Source organism: Pteropus medius, unplaced genomic scaffold, assembly GCF_902729225.1.
Source record: "Pteropus medius unplaced genomic scaffold, Ma_sr-lr_union100, whole genome shotgun sequence".
Lineage (NCBI taxonomy): Eukaryota > Metazoa > Chordata > Mammalia > Chiroptera > Pteropodidae > Pteropus > Pteropus medius.
In genome coordinates, this window is record NW_024352783.1 from 9,948,518 (window position 1) to 9,959,696 (window position 11,179).

Sequence of the window (11,179 nt, forward strand, 5' to 3'; positions counted from 1 at the left end):
CCAACGGATATATTTTCTATTTTCTCACATCTTTCCTGAATGCCAGGCATACATCCTCAGGGGCCTATTAAATGTCTCCACTTGGACATCACACTGGCATTGCAGACTCGGCATTTCCAAAATGGAACAGATAATTGTCCTTACTTCCCCAAACCTGTCCTCTCCAGTAAATGGTACTATATATATAATTGTTCTATAAAAAAAAAAAAAAAAAATCACCCTTTTTCCTAACTTTCCTCCACCCCCAATATCCATCACCAGTTCCTGTGGGTTGCCCCTCAAAAGCATGTTTCAATCCATCAACTGCTGTCTATGTTCATCATCCAGTCCAAAACACAGCCACCTCTCACTGCAAAATTCCAATTCTGGTTCTTCGACTTCCAATTCTGACCCCACTGAGCCATTCTCCACCCAGCATCTAGACTGATTATTTTGAAATAGCTTTACTGAGCTATAACTGACATGCATGAAACTACACATATTAAAAGGACATAGTATGTTAAGGTTTGACATTTGGGAAACACAGACCACCACAATCAAGATAATAACACATCCACAAACCCCAAAAGTTTCCTGGTATCCCTTTGTTATCTCTTCCTATCCCTACCCCACCTCCTGGGCCCCAGGCCACCATCTGTCGCCATAAATCAGACTGTATTTTCTAGAATTTTATATAAATGAAACCATAGAATAAGTACTCTTTTTTGACTGGCTTTTTTCATCCAGTAACATTATTTTACAGATTTGTTCATGTTCCTAAATGTATCAATCGTTTGTTCATTTTTAAAAAATTGAGTAGACTGATTTTGTAAAATCAGTTTCATTGAGATAATTCCCATACCATAAGAAGAGCCCATTTTAAGTGTATAATTCCATGAATTTTAGCGTATCCACAGTTTTACAACAATCACCTCTCTCAGATCACCTATTTCATGTCCGCAAAAAGAAACCCTGTATGCATCAGCGGTTCCTCCTCATTTTGCCCTTAGCCTTAGGAAACCACTAATCTACATATGTTGATTTGTCTATTCTAAATATTTCATATAAATGGAATCCGACAAAAGACCTGGTCTTTTGTGATTGGCTTCTTTCCTTCAGCATAATGTTTTCAAGTGCCATCCACATTGTAGAATGTATCAGTACTTCATGCTTCTTTATTGCTCAATATTATCCCATTGTACAGATATACCATATTTTGTTTACACATTTACCATTGATGCACATTTAGATTGTTTCCACCTGTGAGTAGCACTGCTACGAACATTCATGCACAAGTTTCTCTGTGGACGTATGTGTTCATTACTCTTGAGTACATTCCCGGGAGCACAGCTGCTGGGTCCTATGGCAACTCCACATTCAACACTTTGAAGAAATATTTTCCAAAGTGTTTTCCACAACAGTGGCACCATTTTACACTCCTACCTGCAATGAGGAGGGTTCTAAAATTCTCTACATCCTCTCCAACACTTACAATCACCTCTTTTTTCTATTATAGTCATTCTAGTGGGTGTGAAGTAGTTTCTCATTGTGATTTTGATTTGCATTTTCCTATTGATTAATGATATCAAGGCAAATTTTCATGCAATTATTGGCCATTTGTATATCTTTAGAGAAATATCTATCCAAATTCATTGCCCTGAACCCAAGTTTTTAAAATCTAAGTTAGATCACATCATTCTCTTATCAGCCCCATTCTCTACCACTCCAACATCCCATCAACCCTCCACATTCACTTGATTCTAGCCACACTGGTCTCCTTTATTTTACTCAAATAAGCAAAGTCCTTGCCTGTCTCAGGGCCTTTACACATGTTCCTCTCTCGGCCAGAAGTGCCCCTGGCACTTCACTAGCTAGTTCGTTCTTATCCTTCAGGTCTGAGGTCAAATGTTACCTCCTCGGAGACATCCATCCACCCCATCTGAAGTAGCTCCTTCCCCAATTACTCCCTAACACATCACCTTGTTTATTTCCTTCACAAAGCTTACGATAATCTGAAATTATTTTGTTTACTTGTTTTCATCTTCCTCATTGTAAGGCTTTCCCCTTGAGGTCCAAAACCTTACATGTCTTATTTGCAAATACATCTTCAGTGCTCAAACAGTGCCAGGTACATGTTAAGTGATTTACAAAATATATGTTTAATGAATAAATGAATCACTTGCTTCCAGGCTCTACAATACAGTAATGAGAGCCATGTTTAACACAGGTTTAACCACATCTAGACTGGTCCTTCTAAATGAGTGGTGTTTCCTTCAAAAGTAGTCCCCTAGGAGGTGTACTGCTTAATACATATTTGGAGCTATATACAATATAATAACAACTACAGAAAAAACATACAGGAAAGAAAATTCAAGCACTAACACCAAAATGAAGAAAGTGGTGGTTTCAAAGTGCTGAGATTATAAACTTTTTATCTGATATTTTAATTTTCCAAAATTAACCATAAGCTATATATTTTTAAAGCAGATATTTTTCAACCTTCTCTTAGGGACCAACCTCAGGAACCACTCACAATCACATCAGAAATCACATCAGAATGTACTTTCTGATAAAAGAAATCATGAATTTCTTTTATCCAACACACTTTGAAATCCATTATATTCTAAACACTAGGGAGATTCAGATATGACTCATTTATTTGCTAGCATTGACTCTAAATAAGTTTGGACACTTTTTACCCAAATTACCCCTTTAAAGGAGAATTCATATTGACTGAGGGCATTTTATGTGGAATACATTATGTTAGTTGTTAGTTAGAGCAGGCAAAAAGGAGTCAGAGGGCTGGGTTTCCAACAGCCTCATGGGCCTGGAAGAGTTAGGGTTTTATTTTAGTGCCACAGGAAGCTAAGAGTTTTAAGGGGAGACAAACAGCACCAGAATTTGGTTTAAAAATATCACTTTGGCTGCTAGGTGGAACATATAAATTTACAAATCTGTATACAAATACATATGTAAATGCATTTTAAAAGGCCTGGAAGCACATACCTCAAATTGTTAACTAGGGCAAAAAGAATGAGATTGAGGGGGATGTATATAGGCAAGGGGAGGAGGGGAACAGGCAACTCAGTTTTTCACATATTTCACACTGTATGAGTTTTTCATAAGAATATACCCATATATTACTGAATAGTTTTAAAAAATTAGTAGCCATTGAAGATATTCCAAGCTGGCTCTTCAGGGTGGGAGGCCATGCCTAGAGAGGCATAGTCTTCCACTCAGTGCCACTGGAGTCAGGACGCATCATGCTAAGGAGGGTGTTTGAGTATAGTTGCTCAGGTGGGAGGTAAGGTCTTTGCTCTCACTGTTTCCCTCCCACCTGAAACCCCCTTACCTTCTCCACCTAGCAGGTTCTTTTTCAGTCTTCAAGATGACAGCTCAAGGATCACCGCCTCCCCTGGGAAGTATGAGCAGCTGCCTATCTGCACTCCCACTCTCCACTCACACATCTATTACAGCACTTGAAGAACTATGTTCTAGTCACCTGTTTACTAATGAACTCTTTGAAGGCAAAAACTATCTCTTATCTACTTTTGTATCTGCAGCACCTGGTATAAGGTCTAACATGGAACAGGCACTTGAGAGATCTTCATTAAGTTACATTTTAAACTATGGTCTCTGATTACTTTAGCACTAGACACACAATCATCTACTTAGTTACTGACTAGACCCCTTCCTCTCTTAGCCCAAACTTTGGGCACTGACTATTCAAGTTTTCTCTCCAGGGACGAATGCAAATCACAGATACACAATTTCAGCTAGAGTACATTTGAAGAAAGCTGCATCCTCTGCTACCTGAATAAAGACTAACAATGCACATAAGCAAACAAACAGCTCTGAAGATTCCTACAGTAAAGAAACCTTAATTTAGTGTTTTCCAAATGGTTTTGGTTAAAGAATACTTTTCTTTTTGCATACCTATTAAATCTTGCAGAATAATAACAACAGCAGCTAATATTTATTGAGCACCTATTTGTGCCAGGCACTATACTGAGGACTTTCTCATTATCCTCATTTTACAGATAAACTGAGACCCAGAAAGTTTAATAACTTGCCCAACATCTAACAGTTAGATTTTGGAGAAGCCCAGATCTAAGCCACAATCTATCCAGCTCCCCAGAACACAGTCAGGTGAATGGTTCAGGAAATGCTGATCCAGACAAGAAAAGAGTTTCAAAAAGCTTCAGTGCAATACACATATTCTTGGCCTCTCCAGGCTTTTGCAATAGATGGAAGAAGTTATACAACACTATTTCACCATAAATCAAGTTCAAATAATAATCCAGCATAAAATACACTACTCTGCAAGACCTAGACTCAAATCTACAGGTAAATTACCAACAAAACAAGTCTATGATACAACTCAAACTCGAAGCATTTTGTGTTTCTCTGATGCCTACTTATCATGTCAGAACTTTGAAAGTTGACTATTTTGGGAGGCATTTATATGGTACAATGAAGGCCAAATCATACCTTATGTTTGATTTGTCATTCAGGTTGCTAAGCAAACTTCAAGCAAACTTGTGACCAATAAAAGTTATACAAGTCTAGAAATAAATGCTAACATCTATCATCAACTAATTTTTGACAAGGATGCCAAGATAATTCAATAGGGAAAGGAAAGTCTTTTTAACAAATGATTCTGGGACAACTGGACCTCTTCCTCACACCATATGCAAAAACTAAGTCAAACGACTTTAATGTAAAAGCTAAAACTATAAAACTCAGAAGAAAACATAGGAGCAAATCTTGGTGATCTTGGATTAGGCCAAAAATCCTTAGAAATTACACCAAAAATACAGTGACAAAAGAAAAAAAAATAGGTAAATTAAACTACATCAAAATAAAATCTGTGTTTCAAAAGGCACCATTAAGAAAGTAAAACAACAATCTACAGAATGAAAGAATATATTTGCAAATCATATATTTGATAAAGGAGTTGTAATCTAGAATATATATGGAATTCTTACAAGTTAATTTAAAAAAGACAAATAACCCATTTAAGAAATGTAGTGAAGGACTAGAATAAACATTTCTCCAAAAAAGATATACAAATGGCAAATAAGCAAACAAAAAGATGTTTAACATCCTTAGCCATCAGAGAAATACAAATCAAAACCACAATAACACTCACACCGACGAAGATGGCGAGACTGTAAAAGACAATAACAAGTATTGATGAGGATGTGGAAAACTGGAACCCTCAATCATTAGTAGTGGTAATGTAAGATGGTGTAGTCACTTTGGAACACAGTTTGGCAGTTCTCAAATGTTAAACATAGATTCTCCATATGACCCAGTAATTCCACTCCTGGGTATATACCTAAGAGAAATGAAAATACACAATTACCAAAATACTTATACATGAATGTTCATAGTAATATTATTCTTAAAATATTCTAAAGTATTCATCTAAAATGTAGAAACAACCCAAATGTCTATGAACTGATGAATGGATGAACAAAATGTGGCATAATGCAATGGAATATTATTCAGCAATGAAAAAGAATGATCACAATATATACAACTATCAAATTATGTTATACACCTGAAATGAAAATGTTATATGTCAATTACACATCAATTTTTAAAAACAAAGTTACGTAGGGTATGCAAATCAGAAAGCTATGTCTCAGCAGGAGAGAGAATTCTGTTTGGAAATGTCATGGTTCTCAATCTGAATGCCTCATTAAATACAGATTCCATTTTTAAAAAATTAAGTACCGATTTGTGCTACAATGTGGATGAACCCTGGAAACTATGCTGAAGCCAGCACATACTGTCTGAAATGTGTATGAAATGTCCAGAATAGGCAAATGTAGAGACTTAAAGTAGACAGTGGTTGCCCAGGGCTGCAGAGGGCAGGCAGGCATGGGGAGGGACTGCTAATAGGTATAGGGTTTCTCTTGGGCTGATGAAATGTTCTGAAATTAACTATGGTGCCAGTTGCACAACTATGAATATCCTAAAAGCCATCCAATTGTACACTCTAACTCTAAATGGGTGTATGGTATGTGAATTATATCTCAAAAAGGCTGTTTCAAAAAAGTTCTCTGAGGAGCATATCATCTGTAACTTCTAATGGATTTCAGTGGATAGTATACAGTGGTTGTGGAGTGGGGGCTTCAGTCCATGGAATCAATCATTTCACTAGAACAAAACAGAAACATCTCACGCAATACTCTCCCTGCTTCCTTACTACCCTTTTCCATTAGGGCTCCTTTTAGATCTCTTCATATGCCTTATTTTTTTTCTTTTCAGCACTTATCACAATCTGTGATTATCTTTACTTGTGTGATTCTTTGTTTAATGTCTGCTATCTGGTTGGACTGTAAGCTCCATGAAGGCAAGGACTGTTTTGTTTGTTTTTGTATCACTGGTGCCCAGCAGCATCTAACAGTCAGTTCTCAGATAGTTGCTGGATAAATAAACTTTCAACACCCAGTGAACCATGTCAAATCAGACTTAATATTTTCTCAAGTTACTGAATCAAAACATCTTAAGAGCCTGCAAGCAGAGTCTGTTTTATTCAGTTAGGTTTTTACCAAGTCCAGTGATGATGGAACAAGCATGGCCCTGTGCAGGGGTGAGGAGAGAGAAGTGAGAAGGAGTGGGCAGAAGCAAAAAAGAGATGGCAAGAAGGTACAGACACTACAGTGGAAAGACAAACTTACTTTTCTAGATTGGCCATCTGCTTCACAGCTTCCACAGCCCCTGGCAGAGGCTCGAGGTCAAAAAAGAAATTCTCCGACTCCCATATGCTGACGGCCTTCTCCTGAGAAGAGGAGAAGCAGGTGATTTCCTGGGTACTCAGCACCCAGCCTCAGGGCAAGGATAATATCACAGCTGGAAAGGGCTGCTGACAAGGAGGGGGGGGGCTTCCACATTCCCCTCATCCCCCTCCCACACACCATGGACATATTTCACGGCAGGAGGGGGACCCTGTGGAGCTTGCCTATGCTCCAGTCCCTCCCCAAGAGAGATCTGATTTCTGCAAGGATCCAGCAGAGACCAGCTAAGATGTCAGGGGCTGTGGATTCTGAAGCCTGCTCTGCTTGCTAGAGGCACAGCTGGAGCCGTCTGAGACCAATCATCATGAACCACATGTGTGCTTGATCCTAATGGCCAGAGGCATGCTGGAGGCCAAGGGTGGACCAGGTCTTGCCATAACATTAGAGTCTTTAAATTCAAGGGCTGGACAAACTCAGAGATCCTTAAGAGCACCACTGTGCCTTAGTGGGGTGGTGGGGGGTAGTCAGAGGGCCACTGGACAGAGCTCCAGGGTAAGAAATAGCTCTTTTATCTTTTATGCATTGGGATGCCAATAAAAGCTTTGTTTAAAAGAAAGAATTCCGCTTTTTTGGCTTTCAGAGCCAAAATTCCAGACCCTCATTTTACATATGAGAAAACCAAAGCTCAGAGGGGAAGGGATTTACCTAATGTCACACATCAAAACGGTGGCTGAGCAGGGAGAACCCCATCTCTCAATCCCCAGGCTAGGAGTTTCAACTTTATGTGGCTGAGCCAAAATCAAGTTTGCACAATGCCACATCTTTTCAGGGCCAGGACAATGGGAAAGTGACAACAGGAGGAGAAACAAACCCCAGCCTCTGAGAAGCAGGAACCTAAATCCCCTGTACACTGTGCAGGAAGTGCCTCTGCCAGATCAGAAGCCTACATACTCCAGAACAAGCACCACTGCCACAGAAGATGAGTGTGTGGAATACACCGAGATCACACTGCCAATACTCTCGTGAACTAGAAGAGGCAAATGGGTTAAGCAAATGGGTTAAGCAAATGAGTGCTTATTGCTAACATGTTCTCTCTTTGACCCTCACATCCCACAAGGGGTAAGAATTGCTATATCCAATTTACAAATGAGAAAACTGATGCTCACCAATGGTTTTTTTTCCAAAGCCACTTATGGGTGATACTGTCAGAACTTGAACTTGGAGCTTCTAACTCACATGGAGGCAGTGTAGAGTGGTGGAAAACATGCTCAATGGAGGAGTTAGAAGTCTTGGCTCTTGCTATGTGATCCTGGACTAACCACCTCACCTTAATGATTAGCATCCCAGCGTTCCTTCCCTCCCTCTTTCACTTAACTTGCCCTGAAACCCTGGTCATGGCACTCTCTCTCTGGGCTCAGTTCCTCAACTGTCCTACCAGTGTGAGATTCTAAGCCCTTTCAAATGAGCTCTACCTTCTATTTCTGCCATGCTTACCTCTCAGGGCACTATGAAGATCAAAGGGAATATGGATAAAGTGTTATTTTGTAAAGTAGAAATGCCTCATATGTTAGCTGGGTTGGTGAGTTGGTCGTTTTTAACTACAGATGCTGGGCCAGCTGGCTCAAGGGGAGACCTAAGGATGTCCTACTGAGAGCTGTGCCGGTGATAAAGGGTATGTTTTCACCTATTAAAATCCCATTTTCTGCAATCCTCCTAGAAGCAGAGGAAATTGGATCAATCCGAGACTCTCCGTTGTGTCTCAGGAGCTGTTCTTTGCTTTGTACTTGGAAAATGGCAATTCATCTCCTTAGACCCGGAGTCTGCACAACTGTCCAAAAGACTGGAAAAGCTACTTTCCTTTTCAGTGGCAGGGGTAGGCTTAGTTTCATCACCCTAACACACTCCTGGGAAGAAATAAGGTGCCCAGATTGCCAATGCTGTACACTGTCTATAAGTGAGCACACACACGGAGCAGGGGGCCATGTTATTGAGGCTGAAAATGTTACTAGGGTATTTTCTCCAGTTTAAAGTTTTTAATTAGGCATCAGGACTGGGAGAAGTCAGCACACTGGTCTCTGGGAAGTCCCGGGTGTTTATGACCAAAAACGGCACTTAATTTCCTTTTTAACACCTGTTCCGCAACAAACCAAATTATTGTTGAGGTGCCTTTTGTAAGTCAAAAGAAATGTCAGAGAACAGGACTTTGGGGTAGGGAAAGCTAAATGTGCTGGGGAGGCAGACAGACTTGGGTTTGAACCTCGGCTGAGGCCCTTACTAACTATATCACTTGGGACAAGTTTCTTCACCTGCATACTGGAGATAATAACGTCTACCTCACAGAGGAGGTAACGCAGCCAAATTGTGATTACCAAACAGGCTCTAATATCATCACTATCATCACCACCATCAAATCCTCTGGCAGTTACCTTGGGTGGCCAATCAAGGAATGCCAGAAAATACCCAGCCTCTTTAGTTTGTTCATGGCAAAACTCCTGTTCCTTTCACGAAATCGTTTAAATTTACAAATCAAGTTGTCTGTAAACCTGCCTGGATATCTCCTCCCTCGCCTGGATATCTCCTCCCTCAACCCCGCATCATGGACTCAGAAAGCAGAGCTCACGGGGGAATCAGGGGGTCTGGTGAAACAAGTATTCGGCAGGGCCAGCAGACCAAGGGGAGAAGCCAAGGAGTTGATTCCACCCCATCTTGACCACAGACTCATGGTGCGATGTTCAGAAAGTCACTCAACCTCTTCTGGCTTCAAATACCACAGGGAGCTATGCGGTAAAGATACTCAACGTCATGAGAATGAAAAAATAGAAATGTAACTGCAGCAAGGGTCAAAGAAGATTTTACTTGTAATAGTCATTTTATTTAAAAAAAAAAAGACTTGTGGCCGAATATACCAAAAATCTTAAAGTCAGCTGAAGATAGGTATATTACGTTTTGTGTTCTCCTGAATTTTGAGAAGCCCTCGATGCCAACATTACTGAGCGCAAGACTGCCCCAGGTGCTGCGCCTTCGGTCCTCCCCAGGACCGTTTTACAAAAGGATCACCCTGAGGCTCGGGGCGGCGATCCACCCCCAAGGACACGCGAGCTCCCGGGCCCGGGCTGGGAAGGCCGGCTTTGATCTCCCCGCCCCAAGAGGGCGGGGCCCCGGGGCGGGAACTGCGGCCGGGGCAGGGGGTGCTCACGCTCAGCCCGGGATGCAGGCGGCCGTACTGCTCCGACAACCAGAAGCCGCGCCGGTCCTCCAGTGCGATGAAAGGCTGATCCGGGAAGCGCGCGCGGAACTTCCTGAGAAAGCCACCCTCGAAGTCGGCCAGCACGCCGTCCATGTCCACCAGCACCCGCAGGGCTCGGCCGCTCGCTGGGCCAGCCGGCCCGCGCGTCCCCCAGCGCCGCCCCGCCGGACCCCCCCCGCCGCGGGGCCGCAGCGCACACCAGCTGCCCAGCCGGATCATGGCCTCTTGCACTCGCTCGTCGCGGACGGCGGTGTTTGGGCGGCGCCTCCAGGCAGGGTAGGGCAGAGAGACATGACCGCCTGGAGAAGAAACCACTGCCGGCTGGAGCGCGCGGGCAGCAAGCGCGCAGACTCCAGCCCCAGAGCGAGGCCGCGGCGCGCGCCCCACCCAGCCGCATGGTAGCGCAGCCCTTAAAGGGACTTGCGCCCCCTGGGGGCGGGGCCCGAGGGGCGAGGTTTTGAAGATATCCATGTGTGCAGGGATCTCTCTCTGGGACATCCAGTGTCCCGGCTCTCCACTCACATCTTCTCCCAAGACCTTGGTCCTGGGCACCCACTTCACACTGCACCAGCAGTGTCATGAGACGTTTATTGCGCGCTTTTTGTATGAACAAAATAGGTTCCTGAAATCCTGGAACTTATATTTCAGAAGACAAGACAAAAAGCAAATATACCTGCACAACAGGCAAAATATATTTCAGGGAGTGACAGTAGTGTGAAGGAACCAAAACAGGATAATGTGCACTCTGAAAACTTCCCTGCTTTACAGTGAATATCTGGGGGAGAGGCTAGTATTAGTAGAACAAATAAATGCCTTGCAAAATCACAAAGCCTTAATAAAACTGATTTTTAAATAAATCTGTAAGTAAATACATTGTTATGTACCCTAGTATAGGTTGATGGAGAGTTGGAAGGGTTTGGCAGGGTGGTCAAGGAAAGCCCCTTGTAGGTGGTGATGTTGGAGCAGAAACATAAATGATGAGAAAGCAGGAACCAAAGAGACGAGTGGTCCAGACAACAAGAACAGCAAGCTCAAAGGCCTGAGGCCTCAGGGAGTGGCCAGAAGGCCAAAGAGACCACAGTTTTTATGTTATTTATGTGGCACATACTTGCTAAGCATCTCCTCTGTGCTTGGCAGTGGTATCAAGTGGTGGACAAAGTCCCCATGCTCATGGAAATGACATTTTTGGATCTTTTTGAAAGTA

General features: G+C 42.3%; 1 protein-coding gene across 2 annotated transcripts in view; it reads right to left on the reverse strand.

Annotated features, from left to right (window-relative positions):
- The window catches only part of NT5M (5',3'-nucleotidase, mitochondrial), a 28,925-nt gene extending 18,552 nt beyond the window's left edge, over positions 1-10,373 (reverse strand). The window contains exons 1-2 of one of the 2 annotated variants that reach the window (XM_039847584.1): positions 9,925-10,373; positions 6,672-6,772 (exon numbers count right to left, since the gene is read on the reverse strand). In XM_039847584.1, coding sequence (XP_039703518.1) covers positions 6,672-6,772; positions 9,925-10,194 — 371 coding nt within the window. In that variant the 5' untranslated portion in view covers positions 10,195-10,373. The remainder of the gene's footprint in view (positions 1-6,671; positions 6,773-9,924) is intronic. The other variant, XM_039847583.1, reaches the window with a different exon arrangement.
- Positions 10,374-11,179: the final 806 nt, after the last annotated feature.